The sequence below is a fragment of the Panthera onca genome, chromosome F2, assembly GCF_046562875.1.
Source record: "Panthera onca isolate mPanOnc1 chromosome F2, mPanOnc1 haplotype 2, whole genome shotgun sequence".
In the NCBI taxonomy this organism is placed as follows: Eukaryota; Metazoa; Chordata; class Mammalia; order Carnivora; family Felidae; genus Panthera; species Panthera onca.
This window is the reverse complement of record NC_138356.1, coordinates 53,715,540-53,737,262: the sequence shown is the minus strand read 5'-3', so window position 1 is coordinate 53,737,262 and position 21,723 is coordinate 53,715,540. Positions and strand designations below refer to the sequence as shown.

Genomic DNA, 21,723 nt, shown 5'->3' with positions numbered 1-21,723 from the left:
GCTTAAAATACTGAAATGATAGATTCATGTCCAGTGATGCATCTCATAAGGCAGAGAAAAGCATGCTTGTCTGGTCTTGTATTACTGAAGAGACAGGAAGAAAGAAAAAAAAAAAAAAAACAAAACAAAATACAAGTCTGAACATAGTTACTATTTAGAGCTAAAGCTCTGAACTGAACTGAAAAGAGACACAAGTGAGGGTAAGCTATCAACTATTCACATGAGAAAATAATTAAGAAGACAGTGTAAAACTGTATTTATACCTTCAGATACACTTATACCTGACATTTCTTTATAGAGGAGTATACATACAAAACAGCTGTCATTAATAAGCTATGTCACCTCGGGAAAGTTATTTAATCTTTCCATGCTTTAACTTCTTCATTTGTAGAACAGGCAAAGTACCTAGCTTGTAACAAATTGTCTGTAAATATTTGCTCTTGTAGCTATTATTGTTGTTGTTATAATTGCAATGAATACAGCAGGCATCATAAAGAAAACTTGGAGGATGTGATTAGTAAATACAACGTAATGAGGATTAGTGTGACTTGGTGAATACTATTTATTAACTCCTTTAATCCTCAGAAAACTTCAATTGTGTCCATTTTGCAGACAAAAAGCTAAGCCCAGTGATAGTATACAACTTATCCAAAGCCACATAAATAACAAATGTCAACGCCAAACTTTGAAAACAACAATATGGATCTAGCATTTGTGTTCTTCTTTTTTTTTTTTTTTAATTTTTTTTTAACGTTTATTTATTTTTTGAGAGAGAGAGAGACAGAGCATGAACGGGGGAGGGTCAGAGAGAGAGGGAAACACAGAATCTGAAACAGGCTCCAGGCTCCAAGCTGTCAGCACAGAGCCTGACGCGGGGCTCGAACTCACGGACCGCGAGATCATGACCTGAGCCGAAGTCGGCCGCTCAACCGACTGAGCCACCCAGGCGCCCCTGTGTTCTTCTCTTAACTCCTACATGGTACCAGCATCCACAGAATGGGACTCATGACCAAATACAGAGATGGAAAGAAACTCTCTGGATATCTACACGAGAGGAAATATACCCTTATTTCACATCATACATAGAGATCAACTCAAAATGGACTGTGGATCTAAATACAAAATGTAGAAGAAAAAAACCTCTAAAGACACACAAAATTATCTTTATGACTATGAGTAGCAACTGATTTCTTAAACAAAACACAAAAAGCACAAACCACAAAAGAAAATAAACATATTTAACTTCAGAACTTTTATTCATCAAAATCATTTGAGATAGCGAGTAAAGAATTGAAGAAATTTGCTACACATACAACAAACAAAAAGCTCATAATAAGAAAACTGTTTCAAAAAAACAAAATAAAAAGTCATAAATCAATGAAAAAGCTAGACTTCATGAAAGAGGATATCCAAATAGCCAATAAACATATGAAAAAGTGTTCAATCTTACTGGTCATCAGGGAGATGCAAAATGAAACCATGAGATATGACTATACATATACCAGAATGGCTATAATTATAAAAGCTGACAGCACCAAGTATTGGCAAGATGTGGAACTCTAAGAACTGCCAAACACTGCTGGTGGGACTATAAACAACTAATTTGGAAAACAACTTATGACTCAGTATTTCCACTCAGAGGTATATACCCACCAGAAGTACATGTATACCAAAAGACTGTGCAGGAATATTCAGTGCAATATTATTCATAATAGCCCTAAACAGAAAATAACCTAAATGCCTATCAATAGCTAACTAAATTGTAACATGTGCATACAATAAACAATACAATGAAAATGAATGCACTACAGACATAAAGAGGGATAATGTCATAAACATAATAGTGAAATAGGCTAGACAAAAATGATTATGTACTATATGATTCCAGAAAGTTCAAAAACAAGCCAAAACAATGGGATTATAAATCAACACTCCTGAGGTTGATAGGAGCAGAAATTAAGAGGATATACTATGATTATCGCTTCTCGGCCTTTTGGCTAAGATCAAGTGAAGAGGATATACTATGAGGGCTCTGGGTGCCCTGGGAAACAAGAAATGTTTCCATTTCTTGACCTGGATACATTTACCTTGTATAATTTGTTGAAATGTACATTTATGACTTGGGTTTTTTTTTCTATGTATGTTATAATAAAAATTGGTTTTAAAAATATAATCATGCCATGTCAAAAAAAAAAAGCACTCTGAGCAGCTAGTTGTTTCTCAAAAATATCTTAAAAACAAGGATGTAGTTTGCATGCCACCAGTTTTATATTATCAAAGTCTTATCTTTAAATACACACACACACACACACACACACACACTCAAGGCCTACTACTATGTGTGGAACCCATTATGATGTGCTATCTCAAACTAACTGCATTTGAAGAAGCACAGTCTAGCTAGTATTTTTAAATATTCTGACCTACAATATGCCAACAGAACTAATAACCTCTATTATATATAATAAAAGTACACAAAAGTAACTTTAAATAATGTGATCATGGGGGCACTGAATTTTTTAATCTCCCCAATCTTCTCCAACCAGGAATATAAACAAAACAAAAAAAAACAGCACCAAAACCAAAATAATAGGAAACAAGCCCAAAGAGAATCCCTTCAAAACAACTACATTACAGGCAATCTTCAAAAAAAAAAACCCCTATAATATGGTTTTATTATCAACAGTGACAAGACCTACAAAAGATCAAAAGCTGTATGGTAGGAGCATGGTATGTATGTATGATATGTATGGACAACTTACTACTATTCTACAAGCCACACAAATAAAAAAAGTATGAATTGGCTGAATCTGCAAATGGCCTACAAAACTAGGGCAGTCTCAAAGGCTCCAAATCAAAGACAGGTCTTAAAAGCTGCATGCAAATGTGACATTAAACAAGTCTAACAGTCTACAACCTCAAAATCTCTGAAATACCCAGCAAACATCCTCTTCTAGGAGGGAAAAAACCTCACACTGAAGGATAATCACCAGAAACTAAAACTGAATTGAACAGGGCAGAAACAATAGGGGTAAGAGGGAGAGAAGGTTCAGATAAAGGGGAAGGGTGGGGGTGATGAGGAAGGTAGTGATGCCTACAGGCAACAAATCCCAGAAAGAATGAATGAAAGGAAGAAACCTAACAACAAAATGCAACATTTAAAGCTAAGAGCAACAACTCAAAATTCAAGATCTACAGGGCTCAAGGGCTGAAGCCAGAAAATCTTTCTCAATCAGACCTAGTTCTAAGAAAGACTGCATATACACAGAGGTCATATTTACGTTCTCTGTAACAAAGAGGAAGCCATAAAAAGACGAGCTGGGAGAGTTATCATATCCTATCTCTGACATTCTCACTCCACAAAAACCTCCTCCTAATAGAAACTATCTGATTTAACAAGAAAGAAAGAAAAAAAAAAAAAAAGAATACAGACTAACTTCATAAAAAAGCATTACAGAGAAAAAAAAAAGAAAATACCAAAATGACAGAAAAGGATTTGAAAGAAAATGAATGATACAAAAAGGTGGTGAGAAAGGAAATCCAATAAACTTACATCCTGGAAAAAAAACTTCAGTAATTAAACAGAAAAATTATTTAACACTATAATTCTAAAAGCAACTCCTCAAATTAAGAGGATTAAATCCACATACTAAATGGGTCTACTGTGCATTTGGGAAAACTGACCCAATAATAATCAATAAAACATACTGTAGTAAAACTACTGGATTTTAATGATAAAGGAAAAATTCCTTTGGACATCCAGACAAAAAATCTAAGTCACTTAGGGAAAGAAAATCAGTATGTATCAGACTTCTTGACAGCAACATTTTATCCTAAAACACAATGAAACAATATTTTTAAGATACTTAAGTAATGTAAGCCAAAGGTTGTATAAAAAGCCCAACTATCCTTCAAATATAAAGACTACTGAGAGATAAGTTTATAAACATGCAAGATGTAAAAAGGTATGTTTTCCCATGAACCTTCCTGGAGAATCTCATAGAGACAGCTTCAGAAAACTAAAAAAAGAGAAGTTTCAGATAAGCTCTGACAAGTAAGCAAAGCACAAAACCTTTGTTATATAATCTGGTTAGTTTACCTTTAGGCTTTTCTTCCTCCCTTTTAATGACTTGAGATACCTCTAATTAATAATACACTCAACTCACATACCCAATCTGCTTCTGAAATACATTATGCAATTTGTTTACCTTTCCTGAATTTTTAGAATTACTTTTTATTTGCCAAATCCAAACTACTGAAATTTCCAGATGGTAAGGCTAATTATAGGATCAAAATAGTAATGGACTTCTTTTGTAGAACTGTATTGTTTTTGTTTTTTTTTTTAAGTAGGCTTCACGCCCAGCACAGAGCCCAGTGTGGGGCTTGAACTCACAAACGTGAGATCAAGACCTGAGTTGAGATCGAGTCAGACGCTTAACCAACTGAGCCACCCAGTTGCCCCAGTAAGACTTTTTTTTGAAGAAAGAAAAAGAACAAGTGATCCTACAAGTTAATTCTACAGTTAAAACACATCTGATTAAGACCCAAAGGCATAAAAGTTCAATGACAGACATGTGGCTTTGTAGTCTGCTGAAACAAAAACAAGTAAGAAATACATTAACTGACCTATAATGAATGACAACATAAAATGATCAATACTGACCTGATAAGCTCTGTTTATTTGACTAGCTGCCCAACTAGCATATTTCATGTTGTCCTTTTTTGTTTTTGCACTTGCTTTTGGATTAGAAGCAATATGACTTGCCGACTAAAAACAAAAAAGAAACATCAAAAAATTCCTTTCTTCTAGCCAAGATAATCAAAAAACCATGTAAAGGTCATAATTGCATTGGGATAACAAAGAGTTTTTTAAAACTGTACCAAAACAAGTTTAAAAATAAAAGTAAACTGGAATAGAGTTTTCAAAAATGAAAAAATATTTTTAAATATAGAATAAGGTAACAAAAAAAAGAATGAATATCTTACATAATATCTAATTTATTTTATTAGCTGTCTACCAAAACTCATAAAGGTAAAATTAAATACTTAAGTACTGTAGAATATCACTTAAATCACTTAAATATTGTAGGAAGATTGCTGGTCATTATTATTATTTGTTATTAAGTTATTATTTCTAGTTATTTATCACAGTATTACTTCAGCTATACTATGTCAGAATTATAGAATTATTGAATACTCGTGTAAGAAGGAATCTCAAAAATAATTTAGTCCAACTTCCTACATTAACAGGTGAAAAAAACTTAGGAGTGATGTGACTTGACCAAAGCAAGTTAATGAAAGCCTTACAAATAGAAAGAGATCCTCATTTCCAATCTACTTCTCTTTTCACTACATCCAGAGTTTCCAAACTATGTTCCACAGCACCAGTTAAAATCACTGCAATTTGATCCATCCTAATCTAGGATCCATGAAAGAATATGTACACCCCCAAAATTATATGCTTATTTTTAAGTATTTATATACACATTTCTTGGGAGAAGATCTTTTATATTATGCTTAAATATGTCTTAATCTTACGAGGCTCTGTCCATGTTATTAAAAACAAATTAAGCCTTTCTTTCATACTTAGCCTGTGTTATAGGCTCTTTCCCTCTATCACCTCCTCTATCAATGAGGAATTTATATGCCAAAATCTTATATTTACACCTTTATGTCTTTCATGTCACCTTTTTTGGTATGAATTTCAGCAAACAGAGCAATTAAAAGAAGGCCTCTGGACTCCACTGCTTGAGCTGATATCCCAGTTCAATCACTCAGTAGGTCTGTAACTATCCTTCCACAAATTAATTAGATCTCTCTGCATCTTAGTTTCACTTTGTGTGAAACGGTGGTAATAACAGTATCTTCTCAAAAAGGTGATGTGAAGATTTAATGATTTAAATTTTAAAAAGAGCTCAAAAAAAATGCTTAGCACATAAAGTGTTATGTGTAAGCTATTAATAATCTATTGTTATATATATGTTTATTAGTATTTCATTTATTTGGTAAAAAGAGTCACCGTTACTATATTGTATGTCCAAGCCACTACAATTGGCACTGGTAGATCCAAAAAAAATTTCTTGAAATTCCTCTGAACTGTTTTCTAATTATATTTTGTCATTCTTTTCCTGAAAATTATTTCATTTATGTTTCTTCCTGCCTCTATCTCTGCAACGAATTCTCTTTCACTAAGCCTTAACAAGACATTCATCCAAAAGTCCATGAAAAGACCAGGATAAATTAAAATTTCAAAGAACTAGCTTATTAAAAAAAAAAAAAAAAGTTTTCTGATTGTAGAGAGAGGGGCTCATTTTATGTATATTTTAAAGCTCAGCAAATTCTTCCTCTATTTCCCATAGCCCTTGTTAATTGACTTTTCTAAGCTTGTCATTTGGCATCCATAAACCATAGAAATATTTAATTACATGCCTCCCACAATTTCCAAGCTCTTCTTCTGTACCATATAAGAAGTTTATATTTGACAATAGAGATTTTATTTTCTAATGTCTGTTACTCCATAATTTAAAAATATGTCATAAAATTTAAGGTAAGAAAAACAAAAATGATGGACATAAACCCAAGAATATCAAAACAATTAAGATATATACAATATGGTTTTGTATCTGTTACTATTTAATAAGGGCAGACTTAAATTCTGATAAAAGATTTTTTAAAATAAAATGTCAAATATCTAGGATATATTAACTTTCAAAAATAAAACTGCCTTACAACCTATTGCTCATATTTAACTAGAGGGGAAAAAATATGCTATCAACAAAACACAAAAAACAAGACAGAAATGAATGGATGGGATAGACTTAATGGGTTTAAATGACAGAATTCAGAAAATAACATTAAACATGCACCTCTACTCACCATGTAAAGCCCAAACAAAGCTCTCATATTTCTGTTGTTCAGTTTCAATGCCTGTGCAAAATACTTTCGTGAAAGTTCGAGGTTTTCAAGTCCACCTTGAGTATATTTAACCTGTTAAAAATTGCAAAGTGCTGAAATCTGTTTATTTTACTACTTTGAAATACAGCATGTTTCATCATACCACAGGCATGAGTAACTGAAACAGATATTCTGTAAACAAATGCAAGATGTTAAAAGAATTCATCTTAAAGTTGTTAAAATTAATCTAAATTTTAAAACATAACCTCCCCTGAAAAGCCTATTCTATGAACATTAAGATCAGAGTCGTTTTTAAAACAAAATGCTGTCATTAAAAAAGCCAACATAATTTCTATTTCAACTGCCTTGCAAATGCCTCACAACTTTATATTTTCTATCACTAGCATTCTAAATCTACATGTAAACACCGAGTCATCCTTTTCTAGCCACCTTGACATTTCTTAATAATAAAATCCTTCCAACATAGCATTCAACTGTGTACCATTATTCTTAATAGTGAGATAAATACTTGCTACTTCCAAAACTACTGATCTTAATATGAATTTCCTAGAATATGGAGTTAAAAATCATAATTGTTATAAATGTCTCAGAAGCCATTAAATGGTGACAGCTGTGACATCATCGTTCATAATTAGGAAATAAAATAGTATATAATAAAAAAATTTTCACTGTTTGAAATGCTTTTATTTTTAAAGTCATATTCCTATTACAGTGTTAAAAATTTAAAACTTTTACTCATACAGTTAATTTTCATCGGATGTGTTAAATATTTATATACTTGCCTCATACTAAATAGGACATATTTATAGTTCTAAAATAATACGTAACACCCACAAAAATAAAATCATATACAACTGTTGTTTCTGAAAACACTTACTTCAGCATACTGCTGACAGTATAAGTGGTTGTGTGGATTAGTCATCATTAGCTCTTCTAAGCAAAAGGCTGCCTTAGCATAGCTGAAAAATGAGGAGTAATCAGTTTTAAAAGTCAGAAATATCATTGTAGCTAAAATAACTTAAAAATAATTAAAAATAACTTAAAACAATGCTTGAAAACAACTTTAAAACAATTTTAGTGATGTTAGACATTTTATTCCCAAAATTTAAATAGCTTTACTAATAAAATACTTGTTATGCTGAATTCATAAATACAAATAACAAATGCTTAAATCCTAAAGCAGCTTATGAACAATCGGTAGATACCACCTTCTTAAAACTGGGTCACCATTATGACATCCAAACGTTATTCACAACACAGACTTCACGACCTTGGACTGGGCTACATATAAAATAACATCAAGTCCATTGATCACTGAATTCAATATTCAAATAGCTAAAATGTAATGAGGAACATTTTATTAAATACTATCTATTCATAAAAATCCTTATTGATACATACTTACTAATATATTCTATTACAAAGACTTTTTATTACTTGTTTGTCAAATACAAAATTATAATGAAGTTATATATTTTTAAGCCCATGAAAAATAGATGAAGTTAGTGGTTTTGATATGCACTCTACTATTATTTCATCATGTGGTAAAGGGACAAGCATCTTGCTAAAAACCTGAGGAGAGAACCGCTACAAAGGGTTCTGGAAAAATAGTTTTACACCACATGACTGTAATTCCCCTTAATGTATTTTATATGTTTAAAGTGATGTGCATCCTCAGCATTTATAGGAAATCCTAAAGAACACAGGTGTTACAAGATTTATTCCCAGTGAAAAGGTGGTAATAGTACCTAACAGAAAAAGGCTATCTCCAGTTATTTTTGGCATTTGTCACCAATGTACAAAGCTACCTATCTTTACACTAAGTCTGATATACTGTTCAAAATACACATGCTGCAGTTTCACATATATGTAAGTGACTAATAACAGCTACCTTTTATTACATGCTCTTTATGTATCATGCACTTCTCCAGGTATGTTATATGTATTAACTCATTTAATCCTCCCCAAACCCTAGGAAGGAGGAAATTATTATTATCATTTTATAGTTGAGAAGGCACAGAGATGCAAACTGAAACCTAGGCTGTGCCACTCCAGACAGCCTACTCTTAACCACTATGCTTACGGTCTCTATGCACTACACACAATGAAAAACCATGGTAATGATGGTAGTGATGAAGATGTCAATGATAACATAAAAACAGGTACAACAATCAAACCCAAAGGGCCTCAGAAACCAAAAGCACCCTATAGATGACCTAAATATCACAGCGTTTTAGATTTATGTGTACACACTATCATCAAGGATCCTACAGCTGTTTAGTCCTTTTCATTTTTATATCCAAAACGTAGCACTGGTTATTGACATGTGATAGGTATATAATAAATCACTAAACAAATAACTGAATAATATCTAGAACAAAAGTATTATGACTACCTATCTAATATCATTCTATGAGAGATGAGGAAAGTTTACCTTAAACACTCAACTTTACCAAAAAGACAGTTCCCTTCTAAATGTGTTCCTTTTATCAAGATGATGCAAAAATTCATATTAATGCTAAGAATAAATGTTCTTACAGATTTAAATAGGCTGAGCACAACTCTCATTCTGGTTCTTATACATCACAGAGTAAGATAAAATAGGCAGGTAGGAGTTTCTACTGAAAACTGAATGCCAAGGTATTTTTCTCAAAATTATTTAGTATCACAAAGAAGAGGGTACCTTCCCCCTGTTTTACAAAGTATAAAATCATACTAATTTGGTGGATAAAGTATAAAATCAAATAAACTTAGAGCTGAAAGAAGCAAAAGACAGTCTAATACAGTTTTCACAGCAGCAGTTCACTCAAGAGTATTAAACCGTATGGAAAGTAACTTGAGTGACTATTTCCTCAATTCTCCCAAGAATGGTACCTAGCCAATTTCATTCCAAATGCATAAAAAAGATAATTCATTACATACAATAACTCAATGGTTAGAGAATTAAAATGATCTGAATCTATTTAAAATAACTACTAATAGTATGTCAGAGTCAATGACTAAATAAAGTTTTCCAAGTTCTTCCGTTCCTCACAAAAGCATTTATTTAGGTCATATTTATCCCTGCATTGCTTTATCAACTTTATGATTTTTCCTTATGGGATACTGATAATTCCATCTGTTACCGAATTTTATAGTTAAGGCTGGACCTACATATAGTCACAATTATAATTAGTTTATATTACTAACTGCTTCTTGCTGATATAACATCTAGTTCTGACTATAAATCAAGGGGAAAAAATCAGGTATCTTTGTTCAAAATACATATTTTCCTTTATAATTTGTATTGGTGGTGCTAATATATACATTTTAACTAATTTTTTATATTTAGAACAAGTAAAATGTCTCAATATGGTCAACTGGTGTGATATATACCACTACAATCACTAAACAGGAACTATAATCAGAAATTTATAAATCAAATTTATAAATAAGAAGCGAAGTTAAATAAAGGTAACTTTTTAAAGATATAAAAACACACATGGCAGAATTCCATATCCTCTTTAACCTCTCTAACACAATGAATAGGCTTATATGAACATTCTATTTTGGAAATTTATTTGGAGTAAAAACTCTAGATCTAGAGTAGCAATGCTGCCTGTGACCTATTCTACTTAAAAGAGCTTATAACTACTACTCCTAGGCAGAAAGAATGCCAAAATGATAAATATATCTAGCAACTCCTAATTTGCTACATTTTGCCACTATCCCCACAAAACTGTAGAGACATTCTACAGAAGTTTCCTCTTCTACCAAAAATAAACAAACAACAACAACAAACCTACCTACCACAGCAACTTGTGCAAACAGGTTAAATGAATTAAATGAACAGATTCTGATTTTCATATAGTTTCAAAAAATCTGGACATATTTCCACTCACCCTAAACCTGAATATTCCCTCTGCGTTCAATTAAAAAAACTAAATGGTCATTTTGTAAATAACTAGCTTTAAGACCAGAAAGAGTTCCGTGATACAAGATAAAAAGGTAGGCTGAACAACTGAAAAATCCCAAGAAACTGAGAAACACAAAGACAGAATAAGTACCAAAATGTAATTTCTTCTCAGGGGAAATGATAATTTTCTGTCTTTGTATTTCTTGATTTCTTGGGATTTTTCAGTTCATTTCTCTTAAGTATATGTATATTCAACTCTATCTCAATGAAGTCTTTAGATTCAAAGAAAAACTGAATGTGGCTATTACAAGGTGAAGCTAATAATAATAATAATAAACTTAATTATGGGTTAAAAATAGAGTATGATCTATTTTAGAACTAAATACAGAAATATAAGAAATACATACAAAAAAGTAACACTGAGAAAGAAAACAGAAAACCGAGGTGATACATTTATGTAGTTCTTAGAGGACATGAAAGCAATCAAAATTGAAATACATATAAAAATATGAAATTTTTGTAAGTTAAAAAAATCAATGTTAAAAAGATACATATCAAACAAGGATATACTTTTGACAGGACAAAGGTTCATATCATTTATATATAGTATACATGTTGCCAAAGTGAGCACTCACATCATTTGTATAAAAAGCTATTAAAAATTCATAAAAAGTTTTAACCAATTTCCACTTCACAAAATTTATGAAGACTAAAAAGAATGATAGCAGCCAGTGTTAAGGGGATGCTAATGTTTCTGATGTGAGAGTAAATTTCTAGTGAACAACATTTACCAAAACCACTAAAAATGAGCATATAATCATGTAATTTTACTTCTAAGAATTAAGACCAGGAAACAAAATAATTAGCATAGCATTACAGCAAAAATGAAAAAACAGAAACAAAAGACCAAGCTTTCCATTCCCGTAGGAAACTGGTAAAGAATACTAGAGCACATTAATAAGATGGAATAGAAAGCTACTAAAATATTTATTGTGATAAGGAATGTATGTCAAAACATAACAAAGTAAAAAGAATAAGCTATAAAAGATAATTCTATTTTAGGTTTCTGTTTCAAAAGGTACAGAGGAAAAAAATCAAATATAAATTGTAGATAAGTTAAGAGGATGATCCAGTTAGGATTTTGGTCTCTGTCTTTACTCTTTGTTGCATTTTCCAAACTTTCTTCATTAGATATTTAATTTTAAAAAAATGCCTTGATTAATATGAAATGTTTTTAAATGCCTTTAATCTCAAGATCTTCAAAAGACACTAAAATATTTGAAATAACTGTCATCTGTTTTAAGGACAAAATAAAACGAATGTTAATTGTTGTACTGCACTCCAAAAATTCAGCTTCAAGTTAAACTATATACTGTACACTTTATAAAGATTGACTTTAAAACTGTGAAAAATGGAACACCTGAAATTAATATAGCACTGTATGTTAAATACATGGGAATAAAAATAAAAATAAATTTTGAAAAAAAGCTATGAAAAGTGGAAACATCACCATTTAAACCAAAATGTACTGTATCACTCTCACATACATAAGAAAATCTTGAGTATTTTTACATATGTGATCATAGAATCATACATACATCTATATGCACATAATTCAGGACATAATTCTCCAAAGGAAACAAAAAGAATCTGACAGCTAGAACACAGCTGAGAGAAGAGAACTGAAGAATGGTTCCCAGAATACAATAGACATTCATTAAATGACAGCTATTACTTTTATTTTAGCTTCCAGTTTTACATGCAGATAACTACCTTAATTCTCCATTTCACATCACACACATAGCCCTGGGTAAAGGCAAGAGGTAGGTGCCTTAATTCTATTTTATTTCCTGTTTCAATTATTTATAGTATGAGACTGAGGTTAACTATTCATACACAGTAAAAATATGTGCATGAGAATCTGAGGCTATTCTCTCAGAAAGAAGAAAAGAAACAATGTGATATACTTCAGATTTAGAAGAACTAAGGGAAAAAAGAAAAAAAAAAATCCTGCCTGTAGATAGAGGTTGGTGTTAATGCTGCAATATTAGAAAACTTGCACTAAGACTAGGCTAATCCTCTCACACTGGGATTTCCTCCTGTCACTGCATCAATAAAAAAAGCTAACAAAAACATTAAATATCCAATAAGTAAGTTCCTACAGCATTCAACATTCTTGATTATTCTTGGTCTTTTACCCAGGCAACAGAATGCTTCTAACTCTGGAAGAGTTGATTCTCTTAATACTAAGGCTAATAAATGCATACAATTGACAGAATTTTTAAACAGCAGGGTGTATAATACTCTTTGTATATAAGAACAATTTAGACTCTAAAAATTCACAATTTTGAATCACTAAAAATAGCCTTAGTTCAGCGAAAGCAGGTCTTTCTAATTCCAAAGAATCCATCTGTATTTGAAAGAAAAACTTATTTCTCAAACAAAATAACTTAGCAAAACGCAAATGACTTAATTAAAGCAATTCACATATTACAACCAACAAATTGTTGATTTGTTAGGTTTCATTTATTTATTTTGTTCATTTAAAATGACACATGACTCATAACTTCTCACCAATCCTTCAGAAACCACTACATCCTCTGAACTTCTATAATAGTGATAAAAACTACACTCCTAACAAAATTTATAACTTACTCATGTTCATTGATATAAAGTTCTGCAAGTTCATGCCAGGCTTCTTGGTCTCCAACAAATCTGGTGAGAGGAAAGGGAAAGAAAATAAGTGTGTAGATATTCTGTAAATGAACAGCATGGAGGCAAAAAGGAAAATCAAATGCAAATTCCATTTTAATTAAAAAAGATTTATCAGAATAACAAAACACAATCCTCTTGTAAGACACTCACTGTTCCAGATACTCATTCAGTTCCCGAATGGCCTCCACATTTTTCCCCTGGGCTTTTCGAATGGCAATCTTACGCTTTCTTGCAGCCTATGGGTTGACATTAATAAAGGATTAGGCCCTCATGATTCCCTGGGTTTTTGTAAAGAAGGTAATTTGACTGTGCAAATTATTATCTCAATGCCAGTGAAATTCCATTGTAGAAATACTGCTTACTGGGAGTTTATAAACATACCCCATGACATCCCACTGGGGAATTCAAACATTCCTCTAACAATCACATATGCTTTACTTTTGATGTACACAATGTATGCATCATTTCATTCAAATAAATAACCATCCAGATTCTGATAATTACAAGCCAGCAGGGAATCCTAATCTTTACCCAGCCTAAACTCCTTTACCCTGTCTCATTCATAAGATTTGTATGTTAAGAGATAGAGGGATAGTGGAGATTAGAAAAAAAAATCTCACCATGGCCACTTGAATGTCATTATAAAATATAGCTCCCAATAACTTTTTTCAGTTTTAAGGAAAAAACCTACCTGTAAGTCTTTCAAAAGAATAGCACAGAACTTGAAAAAAATATTTTATAGTAAACAAAACTTTAAACTTGCATGTTAAAGTTTTTTAAACAATAAATATCAGTGCCAATTATGCATTCATCAAATATGCACTAAACATCTATCGTTTGACAGGCACTGTGCAAGATAATGAAAATATGGGGATAAAAAAGAATAGATAATTCATTACAGGAGCAATGAAAAAAAGACACATCAAATAAACAGACAATGATAGAGATATCTAGGGTGTTGTGGCAACATGGAGGATATCCTAACACAGGCTGTGGCAGAGTGGAGGAGGTGTAAGGGCAGGAAGCAAAGAGGTTTGCAGATGTGATACCTGTACTGAAACAGAAAGAGCAAGTAGACATTAAAAAAGCAAGAGGAAACTGTGTGGAGGACAAAGCACAGATGAAGGAACACAGAAACAAAAGCACAGAAGACACCAACAGTATGTGTAATCAGACAGCAACATTGTGTATAATCCAGACTATCTATCTGAGGGGGGAGTTAACAGGGACTGGAGGGCACTATATAAAATATTAAATTTATATCTCTTCCATCTCTATTTAATTCAATGCAGATAGCTAAACAATAAAACAAACCAAAACTATGGCCAAGTTTATGAATTATGAACATGATTGCTATTGTTTTATACAATACATACTCTATAAAAATGCAGACAAGGGAAGTAAAATGAATGGGACCTCTTTAGACTAGCAGAGCTACCTGTCATAGGTGAAAAAGGTGGAGGTTTTGCTCAAAAGAAGTGAAAGTAAAAAAAAAAAAATCAGAGAAAATCAAGAGATTTCCAATAAATAAGACCATGAGTGATATTTGTAACAACAATGATAAAAAACATGTTGGTAAGAAAAAATGAAATGTGTTAAAATGTATATCCTTGATTATTAAGCTCATGCTGAAGGCTTAATACAATACCTGCCATATGGCAGGTATTCAAATATTTTTGGAATAATTTCACTATGTACAATAATGAACGTGCTATAATAAATGTACCATTTAAAAGGCCTCAAGAATTCAGAAAGAAAAGTAAGAGAAAAGCTCTAAACGTAACTCAATCTTAAATACTTGAGGAAGAATATTAGACTTCAAATGAGAGCCTTCTTCCAAGTTCTTCTGAAAACAGGTGATGGATAACTTAACACACAACTAAGAAACAAATTTCTTTTGGATATATCATATCTAATGCCACCAATCCAACATCATGTGAAGCATATTTTAACTGTTTATTCCTTTCATCTATCATGATACTACTTCCTCTTCAGGCAATATGGTAGAACAGAGTCCATGTTTTAAAATAAAAAAGATAAGAAATAAATACCAACTCTTGGCACTTACCAGCTTTCTAACCAAAGGCAAAATACTTAACCTTCCCAAATGTGCATAATACCCCAATCTCCAAGTACCAATGTAAAGCAACTAACACAGTACACAGTATATAATGGTATTGAATAAATAGTATCTTCCTTCCTTTCTCCTTTATTCTATGCTTAACATTATGTTAAGCATAATATAATTCTACCTATGAGATCTTTAAAAGCCCAGAACAGGTTGCTTCATTTGATACTAAAATCTTGTCCAATCTTTATAGGATTTGCACCAGTTGAGATATTACAAAGATGTAATGAAATTTGTTGAAAATATTAGATTCAAATGTGACATATCAGACAAAAGGTCTAAGTATGAACATGAATAACAATGAATACTTCCATGGTAAGAAGTATGGTATGAACATTGTAATGGATACCATTGTGTACAATGTAAGTTTCATGAAGAAGCGTACACTAAAAACACCCATCTAACTTTAATTCTTTTTCTTGGTGATTTAACAGCAGAACCATCTCTCTACTGTTGAATATACACTGATATTTTTAGGTCAGCAGCATGCTGCAAAATATAGTTTGTAAAGCACTGCTGTAAGGTTTCAAAGATAATTCATGTTTAAAATGCCTTTTAAAAAACACACCTTTTATAAATGATGGAAAACAGATTTAAACAACTTAAATGCATCAGAAGAGACAGAATTAAGAGTAGAATCTGAAATTTCTGATTCCCATTCTAGAACCTTCTAGACTTCCTGAAAGAATCTGAAATATTACAGGTTAAATAATTGTTACTATTATCTTGAATTATGTGTATTTGTAGTAGGTGAAATGTCATAATTTTATAACAATGTAAAACAAACAGAATTCAGTATTAACTTTGTAACTGAAAGTTTTAAATATAAGGCTTTAATTAACCAATTTGGGAAAAGTGCCCAAAAATCTCTACTATATAAGCAATATATTGATTGATCATGTAAAACCTAAGATATAGCATTTTATTTCCTAATAGTATAAAGTCAAAAACAAACTTTTAAGTGGTAACACTTCAACTAAGGCAAGGACAGTCTTCCTAATTAAACTATGTATGACAGCTTAAAGAAATACCTATGTGGCAACAACTGTCATATAGGCAATGATATATTATTAAGTTATATACTATGCAACAGTCTTTTCCATGTTATTTCTCCTAAAAGAAAAATAATACCACATGCTGGTATAAGAACCAATCTTTTTTTATCATGATAATTTTAAGTGAGCATTAAGCAAGGATTTCATTTCTGGCCAAGATGGGAGTAACAGGGATCAGATTTACCCTCTTGCCTGAACCAATCAAAGAACTAGACTATATACATGAAACAATCACTTTTAAGGCACAGGACAAGAGGCACAGTGATCCCTGAGCGGCTGGAAACAAATGAGGTGAGCCCTATTTTTATTGTCCTGGCTTGCTACCTTGAGGGAGTTTCATGGAATGAATCCTGCGCAGGAAGAGAAAACAGGTTGAGTTCAGTAGACTGTGAGTTCAGGAAAAGGAGCTGAGTGTCAGGAAGATCAAAGGCTAGAGCTTATAGACATAGTACTAGAGAAAAAAGAAACAGAATAAGAACTCTAGATTCCCCTTGAATCTGAAGGGTTTTCCTGGAGTATTCAGCCTTGTACTGACCAGTGCATGTGAGTGAAAACACTACCCAAGCCAAGGAAAGAATCACCAGAAAGGCTTAAGGGGAAGTGTCTTGAGCTCACACAGGGATGGGAATAGTGCCTATTCCCACCAACCAGACTAGAAAATGCCATGATTCCTGTGGCAATGGACAGAGTGCCCAGAAGGATGTAATGAGGTATCATTAGCCCTATATACATTGCTCTGAACCTCTCTAACAAAGACCCAAAAGGATCAAATTGCTTCCAAGTAACTTCTATACCACAAGAAAGCTCAAGATTATATTACAGGAATACAAAAATGGAAAGGAGTAAAAACTTTTGAAGATGATAGTTTTGTTCACAATCTTGATTGTGTGATGGCTTCACAGGTATATCCAAGTGTCAAAACTTACCAAATTGCACACCTTAGTTAAATGTGTCCAGTCTATTCTACATCAATTGTATGTCAAAACAGTTTTAAAATAGCATTAATTGGACTAAAAGTTAAGTCAAGTCTTGAATATTTATCAATTTCCATTTATTTCTTTTTTATACTTTCTTTCCTAAAAGTATGCCAATGTTCTGAATTTTTCTAAATGTCTTGTTTGGAAAAAGCTTTGCAAATGTCAGTTTGAGTCTTAGAAATGAAAACTGTTGGGGGCACTTGCATGACTCAGTCAGCTGAGCCTTTGGCTCAGGTCACAATCTCATGGTTTGTGAGTTCAAGCCCCCTCATTGGGCTTGCTCCTGTCAGCCTACCAGCACAGAGCCTGCTTCAAATCCTCTGTCCCCTTCTTTCTCTGCTCCTCCTCTGCTTACGCTCTCTCTCAAAAAAGAAAAAAAACAAAAACAATATATATGTTTAAAAAAAAAAATGAAAACTGTTCCAGGGGTGCCTGGGTGGCTCGGTCAGTTAAGTGTCTGACTCTTGATTTCAGCTCAGGTCATAATCTCACAGTTTGTGAAATTGAGCCTGGCATCAGGCTCTGCATTGACAGTGCAGAGCCTGTTTGGGAGTCTCTCTCTCCTCTCTCTCTGCTCCTCTCCTGGCTTGCATGTTCTCTCTCTCTTTCTCTCTCTCTCTCAAAATAAATAAATAACGATTTTTTTAAAAAGTGAAAACTGTTCCACTTCACAAGTGATTTTAATAACAGCAGTTAGAAATTTCTATTATAAAATATTTCTATCATAAAATATAAAGTACTGATGACCACCAACAAATCTTCATCAAACTTGCTACATGCTTTCTGTGACACTACGTACAAAGAGGCTAGCCAGCAATTCTTCCAGAAACACTTGTCATATCTTAAAAAAATAAGCTACAGTGGGGAAGAAATGCCACCTAGGAAAAGATTAAAGGATTAAGATCTACCAGCAAAATACAATCTAGACTCCCTTACTGCAGATGCTGGGACCTAGGAAGAAACAGACCACTGACTTACAGAAGGAAAGCAGAATTCTAGGTTCTTCCAAGGCTTATGCCCACTACCCTAAGAAATGTGGCATTCTGAAAACCTCTTCATCTTTGGCACAGAGGCAATTACATCTAATTCCAAAACAAAACTTCAAATATTTGATAAATCACACTATGCGGTTTATAATTCTAGGCAAAATTTGATCTTTCTGAAATATGAAATTAAATTAAAAAGGGAGTAATTACTATACCTCTTTTCTGAAAGGCATATAAGTTCGACAAGTATTCATTGAAGGCCTACCATATGCTAGGCATTAGTCCATGCAATGGACATAATGATTTCCCTCAAGGAACTTTCAAAGGAAGAAAGGCCTACTTTTATTTTGAAAGCAAACAAACAAACAAAAAAACTGGTGCTCAGGTAAGCCAAGGGATAAAAGCTCACAGTGAGCCTAATCCAATACTTGGCTTTGATAGGTATATTTGAGAGTTACCTTTCTAAAAACCATTCACATCTAAGTAATTTTATTTTTTTTTTAAATTTTTTTTAACGTTTATTTATTTTTGAGAGAGACAGAGCATGAACGGGGGAGGGTCAGAGAGAGAGAGGGAGACATAGAATCTGAAACAGGCTCCAGGTTCTGAGCTGTCAGCACAGAGCCCGACGCGGGGCTTGAACTCACGAACCGCGAGATCATGACCTGAGCCGAAGTCGGACACTTAACCGACTGAGCCACCCAGGTGCCCCAGTAATTTTAATTTTTTTGTACTTTCATTGCAAAATATTCTTTCATCCATTCCCTACCCTTTCCAGTTCTACTTGTCCTAGGTTTAGATCCCTATAATCTCTGGCCTAAGACCGAGCAGCCTCCAAATTACAAATTATTTTATCTCATCACATCTCCTTCAAACTATCTCCCATATTATTATTTTTCTATTATTTTAACGTTTATTTATTTTTGAGAGACAGAGTGACAGAGTATGAGTAGGGGAGGAGTAAAGAGAGAGGGAGACACAGAATCGGAAACAGGCTCCAGGCTCCAAGCTGTCAGCACAGAGTCCAATACAAGGCTCAAACTCACAAACCGTGAGATCATGACTTGAGCTGAAGTTGGACACCGAACTGACTGAGCCACCCAGGCGTCCTTATCTCCCGTATTATTAACAAAAAAGTTATTTCTAAAAATAGCTGGTGGTATTTCCCTAATCAAAATTTGACTTCATTGTGCATTTTCTAAGAATAAAAATTAAGTTCTGAAATGTAACATACCAGGTTGTTCACAAATAAGGCCATCTTGCTGCATCTCCAGTCACTCTGTACAAAGAACCAATTCAGAGGTACAAAATATTGTTCCTCAGAACCCTAGTTTTTCTCAGAGGTCAATGAGTGCGGAAGAAGAAAGAGGTTAACTAGGTAGAGCACAGTACCATGCCCTCTCTTCAGTAAGAATAGAAATAAAATTTCATCTAAAAAAGGTATTAAAGGAGGACGTTCAGAAAGAGAAGTACAAATGGCTTTTTAAGTATATGAAAAGATCCAACATCATTCATAATGCAAATTATAACAAGATAACATTTTTTACCAATTAGACTGGCAAAGGTTAAAAACCAAAAAGCTGATAGTGCATACCATGTGGGAGAATACAGGAGAAGCACTCTCATACGCCAGAGAAATGAATAAGGATGCTAAAAAGCCTTTGTGGAAGGAAATTTGGCAACATCTATCAAACAATTTTTTTTTTAATTTTAGAGAGAGCACACTTGCACACATAAGCAGGGGAGGGAGGGAGGGAGAGAGAGAGAGAAAGAGAGAGAGAGGGAGCAGTTTCCATGCTCAGTGTAGAGCCTGACACAGGGCTCAATACCAGGACCATGGCATCATGACCTGAGCCAAAATCAAGTCATTTGCTCAACCAACAGAGCCATCCAGGCACCCCTATCAAAGTTTAAAATGTATAGACCTCCAGACTTAGACTGCAGAGTAGGAATCCATCCTACAAATGGCATTCACTGCAACACTGTTCCTGGGAGAAAGATATCAGAAACAACCCAAGGGTTCATCAAACTGTTTCAATTTAACTTAAAACTGTTTTTCAAGACAGGGACTATACATCATACAACAAAATGCTATGTAGCTAATCAAAGGATGATGTAAAGGATGTGCTGATATATAGAATGATCTTTACACTGTGTTGTGAAATAGAGTATGCCATAATTTGCATTTCAAATCACTCTATCAAAAGGGATACACTCATGCATACATGCATGTGTGTTCACAAGGAAAAAGTCTCTGGAAGAATACATTAGAAATGTTAACAATGTTTCCCTAAGTGAAGGAGGAATTGAGATCAGGAGTAAGAGGAAAGACTTATACATACATATATTCTTTTGTATTGTTTGTAGTTTTAAACATGGGTAGGTTTTACATCTTCAAAAAAAATATTTAACAAATTTTAAAAAATAGATGGGAGAAAAAAAATTTTAGCACCCTCCCAGAAGAAAATTGAAAACTTCCTTTCTAATCACTTTTTTTTTTCTTTCCTCGGTAAACTTTGTACTTTAACAGTGTGAAGGCTTCATTCATAAGATATGAGGACTTTCCCCAGCCCATCATCTTTGCTTCATTTCAACCACACTCATCCTTCAAAGCCTGCAAGGCTCAAAAAATCACCCAGCAAGTCACTAAAGAATACGAATTTAATAGTCTATTGTCAAAGTCCAAAATCTGTTCATATCACTCTGCATCCCTAAGTGCAAAGTCAAGCGGGTGTCTAATTTGTTCTTCTATTCCCAGCACCAAGCATACTGCAGGCACTCAACAAATATTTTTTGAAAGATTAATGAATGCAGGGCTCCTGGGTGGCTCAGTTGGTTAAGCATCTGACTTCAACTCAGGTCATGATCTTGCAGTTCATGAGTTTGAGCCCCATGTTGGGCTCAGTGCTGACAACTGAGAGGCTGGAGCCTGCTTCGGATTCTGTGTCTTCCTCTCTCTCTGCCCCTCCCCAGCTCATGCTCTCTCTGTCTGTCTGTCTGTCTCTCTCAAAAGTAAATAAACATTAACAAAAAATTAAAAAAAAAAAAAAAA

At 33.2% G+C, this 21,723-nt stretch overlaps 1 protein-coding gene across 3 annotated transcripts in view; it reads right to left on the bottom strand.

Annotated features, from left to right (window-relative positions):
* EMC2 (ER membrane protein complex subunit 2) overlaps positions 1 to 21,723 on the bottom strand; it is a 50,992-nt gene that overhangs the window by 8,495 nt on the left and 20,774 nt on the right. For all 3 annotated transcript variants that reach the window (XM_060611159.2, XM_078441560.2, XM_060611158.2), the window contains exons 6-10: positions 13,676 to 13,761; positions 13,466 to 13,525; positions 7,793 to 7,874; positions 6,877 to 6,987; positions 4,664 to 4,768 (exon numbers count right to left, since the gene is read on the bottom strand). In XM_060611159.2, the coding sequence (XP_060467142.1) occupies positions 4,664 to 4,768; positions 6,877 to 6,987; positions 7,793 to 7,874; positions 13,466 to 13,525; positions 13,676 to 13,761 (444 nt within the window). The remainder of the gene's footprint in view (positions 1 to 4,663; positions 4,769 to 6,876; positions 6,988 to 7,792; positions 7,875 to 13,465; positions 13,526 to 13,675; positions 13,762 to 21,723) is intronic.